Here is a 5,000-nt window from a genome sequence, read left to right on the forward strand (position 1 = left end):
TAATAATAGACTTAATTTATACAGCACTTTTCGTGTAATATTTCTAAAGGGGAAGACAGGGAGAAAGGCATGAGATAAATTAAAACAACTGCAGCTTATTTTGTGATGAAGTTATAACTGGAGAAAGAGAAACATTATAGTTGAGACATCTTCATTCTTCAATCCTCGAAAATATATTTATGTAGCCTATAAAAGGAATTACCAAAAAACCAACAACGGAGCGTTTTTTTATCATTTTAAAATTAAAAAAAATTATGATATATATTTTTATTTGTGTTTTCAATAACCATTAAGCACAAACATACACAAACTATATCAATGACATTAAACTAAACAACCTGGTTAAAGCAGAGGTTGATGAAAGTTTTTTATTTTTTTTATTTTTTTAAGATTATTTTTTGGCATTTTCAAGCTTTATTAGTACAGAGTTGTTTTTTTTAATTCGGTTACCAAATACAGTCCTTTACGTTTTTTGGTTTTTCAAACGACTAACAGATTCACTTTTTTTGCGATTTTACTTTCAAATAATAAAAATGTTAATCCGATGATACCCAGAACATAATGTCTCCATAGTTACCTCCGGGGTAGAACCAGTCTGCATGCTGGATGATTGGCTCGATGATCCCAACGATCTGAAGAGACACAGTGGTCATCATCTCTGTGATGTTCCTGCAGCCAACAGAGAGGAGACACACACTTTAGGATTTAAAACGGCAGGTGATGTCAAGGTTATATTATGTTAGGTTATAGGTTAAACTGTACTGTCCAGTGGGGAAATTTGGCTTCCATGCCGTATGAAAGGACGCAATGCATTGTGGGGCGGTTGAGTAGGAAAAGTAACCTGTCGATCCTTACACAAAAACTTTCCCGGAAGTTAGTACTCGTCCGGGCATTTCTCACCTACACAAACTCGCATACACAACCGTCACATACACAAATTGACGTCAAAATGAGTATGAGTAGGACGTTAGTAGGGCTTTTAGTATGAGTAGGACGTTAGTAGCGCTTTTAGTATGAGTAGGACGTTAGTAGGGCTTCCAGAATGAGTAGGACGTTAGTAGGGCTTTTAGTATGAGTAGGACGTTAGTAGGGCTTCCAGTATGAGTAGGACGTTAGTAGGGCTTTTAGTATGAGTAGGACGTTAGTAGGGCTTTTAGTATGAGTAGGACGTTAGTAGGGCTTCCAGTATGAGTAGGACGTTAGTAGGGCTTTTAGTATGAGTAGGACGTTAGTAGGGCTTTTAGTATGAGTAGGACGTTAGTAGGGCTTCCAGTATGAGTAGGACGTTAGTAGGGCTTTTAGTATGAGTAGGACGTTAGTAGGGCTTCCAGTATGAGTAGGATGTTAGTAGGGCTTCCAGTATGAGTAGGATGTTAGTAGGGCTTCCAGTATGAGTAGGACGTTAGTAGAGCTTTTAGTATGAGTAGGACGTTAGTAGGGCTTCCAGTATGAGTAGGACGTTAGTAGGGCTTTTAGTATGAGTAGGACGTTAGTAGGGCTTCCAGTATGAGTAGGACGTTAGTAGGGCTTTTAGTATGAGTAGGACGTTAGTAGGGCTTCCAGTATGAGTAGGACGTTAGTAGGGCTTTTAGTATGAGTAGGAGGTTAGTAGGGCTTTTAGAACACAGCCATTGTGAATAAAGTGCTAAAGTGCAAACCTCTCTATGTCAAGGGCCGGTGATGTAGAGGAAGAGAATTTACACTCCTCTGGTGATTAACAAAGTTTCCTGATATTTAAGAGCCATAAAAAGCCAAATTAAAACCGATTCCTGAACTGTTGCCTATTAAATAACTAATTAAAAGTTTGAGCCGACTGAAGAGTTGGCAAGATAAGTCCTTCACCCTTTTGCAAACTGCTAAGTCATCATCATCATCATCATCATCATCATCATCATCATCATCATCATCATCATCATCATGAATATATTTGACCAGGGCTTTAAAAAATGTCTCAACAAGTGTCTCACCTTAACAGTTTCTGGACCACAATTGAATAATAAAAATCAGGATTTGCTTATTAATTTTAATCTTTCCATGGAATTTGTCCAGAATGAATATAATATAGAACATCACCAGCCTTTTGATTTAAATACCATATATACGTATGTCTCACTTTAAGTTGTATTTTCTATCGTATATATTGTTATATAACAGTAAGTTAACCCAGTCTTGTCTGTGAGCTCTTACCCTTCATCATCATCATGAATAGATTTGACCAGCGCTTTGAAATACAATGTTTCTGCCTTTAGTGTTTCACCTTATTAGTTTCTGGACCACAGTTGAATTATATAAATCAGGAAATTAATTGTTTAGTTTCGATTTTCTTTTTTTTTAACATTATATTTATTGTGTTAGCATTGAAACAACATATTGCCATACATACATTAGTTTAGGTATTTTTATTGTATTTTTATAACTATAAATATAATATAGAATATCAACAGCCTTATGATTTAAATACCACATTTGCATGGCTCACTTTAAGTTGTATTTTCTATTACAAATAGCTACTTCCTCATTCGCGAGGTGATATGGAATTCTGCAAACTGATTGGACGTCATAGCAGTTATGGATACGCCCATTATACAACAGTTAGGAACCAATCAGATCGCTTGATTTAAGCCAACCGTTGTATATATCAGGGCGACTGTGGCTCAGGTGGTAGAGCGGGTCGGCTGGCTGATGATCAAAGGGTTGGAGGTTCGATCCCCGCCCTGCCACCTGTGTCATAGTTGTTGTGTCCTTGGGCAAGACACTTCACCCACCTTGCCTCGTGTGAATGTCGATAGTTAGCCTGCTATCGGTGTATGAATGTGTGTGTTAATCGTAACGTGGGAAAGGAAAACAGGTCTCCCTTGAAAAAGAGTCTTCAGCCTCAATGGGATTTACCTGTATAAATAAAGGTTAAAATATATATTGTTTTATAACAGTTAGTCAACCCAGTCTTGTCTCTGTGCTCTTACCCTTCGTTGTGCATCCACAGCAGGTTTGGTCCGAGGACGATAGCGATGTTTCCCGGCGTCATCTTGTTGTCCTCCTGGTATTCAGTCAGTTTGTAAAGGAACTTGATCAGATATCTGTCAATACACACACAGGGAATACGTCAGTCAATGAGTAGTTATATTTGTTTAATATTAACTTTTGACTACAGCAACTTATAACACGTACTGGACATTCAATCGGTTTAGAGAGAAGAAAAAAATTCAGTGTCACGTTCACAGTTAGAACATTTGTTTAAAATATTTTTTTCTATATCAAGCCTTTTCTATACATTGGTTCTTTTATTAAATAAACAAAATATCAAAAAGGACTGGGATTTTTTTTTTTTTTTTTTTTTTAAAGTTTGACAATCTGACCAGAAACATGCAACACACACTCAAGGTACCTGACGAAAAGGAACGTGATACTTTTTAACTCTGGCTTTATCCAACATCTAAATTTGATTTTTGTTTAAGTAGATGCAGATGTACATATCAATAAGTTAAAGGTGTTACCCTATTCACCTGCAGAATTTTAAACTATATAGAATAAGAGCATCTTTAAGAACTAGAACTTCTTCAACTCATGACTGTGCAAAGTTTTTATTACTGCAGACTACTATTATTCCTCTTCCTCTGTCTATTCGTTGGGTTTTCTAACACATTAGAATGTGCCAGTGTGTTTCTGCAGAGTGTGTGTGTGTGTGTGTGTGTGTGTGTGTGTGTGTGTGTGTGTGTGTGTGTGTGTGCGTGCGTGCGTGCGTGCGTGCGTGTGTGTGTTTCTGCTGAGGTGAATGACTCATCCAGAGCCGAACTACAGTGGTTTGAACATAGACAGCTCATTCCAGCGAGCAGCCATCATTCGGACAGGTCTGACAGGTGTGTGTGTGTGTGTGTGTGTGTGTGTGTGTGTGTGTGTGTGTGTGTGTGTGTGTGTGTGTGTGTGTGTGTGTGTGTGTGTGTTTCGAGCTCGGTCTAAAAATACTATACGCCCTTATTTGTGCGATTCCATTTTGACACTGACAAGTTCTGCAGTGTCCCATCACTTTCCCTACTTCCTGTTTTTGGTTTTTGATCATGTGACAGCCCCTTCCAGCCAGTATCCACGGCAACACCTCAGCTGTGAAGTCTGTTCTCAACACTGTGTCACACAAAGGTCAGTGGGAGTTTTTTTTTTTACCTTGTGGCAGGTGTCAATTAGAGAATGCCAGAGAAGAGTGAGTGAGTGAGTGAGTGAGTGAGTGAGTGAGTGAGTGAGTGAGTGAGTGAGTGAGTGAGTGAGTGAGTGAGTGAGTGAGTGAGTGAGTGAGTGAGTGAGTGAGTGAGTGAGTGAGTGAGTGAGTGAGTGAGTGAGTGAGTGAGTGCGTGCGTGTGTGTTCGTGTGTAATTTTTTTTTCACTATTCGCACAAAATACCAAAAAATAAATTGGCAGTTCCAGAATGGTGGTGAAGTTGAAAAAATATTGACAGATTCGAACTTCTGGTTTAATGGGAGTTTAAGAGTTTCAATGTTAACAATCAGCTGCTGACCAGTTGCACCAAATGACCAAAAAAGAGGAAAATATAGTTCCTAGTTTGTGGTTTTCTTATGATAACAGATTGAGAAATGAGAAAGTTTTTTTATAGAGCGTAGGCTGCAGTGAATTTGTTGCAGTGAGGACCTTGTTAGTCGCTGTCATTTGGAAACTATCTTCAGCCAGACTGACAGTTAGCAGAAGTTCATTCAGAGGACAGACACAGCTACTGTAAGTTTTTTTCAGCAAAAAAAAATTTGGGCAAAACATTTAAATTAAATTAAAAGTACAGGTTAAAATGGAAACAGAAAAGTCTTCAGACTCGATTTAAAAGAACTGAGGGTTGCAGCAGACCTCAAGTTTTCTGGGAGTTTGTTCCAGATATTTTATAATGTTTTTCTTTTTCTGTTTTATTTATTTATTTTTTGTATGTTGCGATGGTACAGGTGTTTGTCTGATTGTGTATGTTGTGAAAAAGAAAAGAAAAAAGTACAATGAATATATTGTG

General features: G+C 37.9%; 1 protein-coding gene across 1 annotated transcript in view; it reads right to left on the bottom strand.

The window, feature by feature from the left end:
• The window catches only part of LOC307267328 (rho GTPase-activating protein 44-like), a 93,672-nt gene that overhangs the window by 17,536 nt on the left and 71,136 nt on the right, over nt 1–5,000 (bottom strand). The window contains exons 14-15 of the mRNA XM_080049620.1: nt 2,964–3,077; nt 578–669 (exon numbers count right to left, since the gene is read on the bottom strand). Coding sequence (XP_079905746.1) covers nt 578–669; nt 2,964–3,077 — 206 coding nt within the window. The remainder of the gene's footprint in view (nt 1–577; nt 670–2,963; nt 3,078–5,000) is intronic.

This window comes from Ammodytes marinus (genome assembly GCF_949987685.1).
Source record: "Ammodytes marinus genome assembly, chromosome: 20".
Lineage (NCBI taxonomy): Eukaryota > Metazoa > Chordata > Actinopteri > Uranoscopiformes > Ammodytidae > Ammodytes > Ammodytes marinus.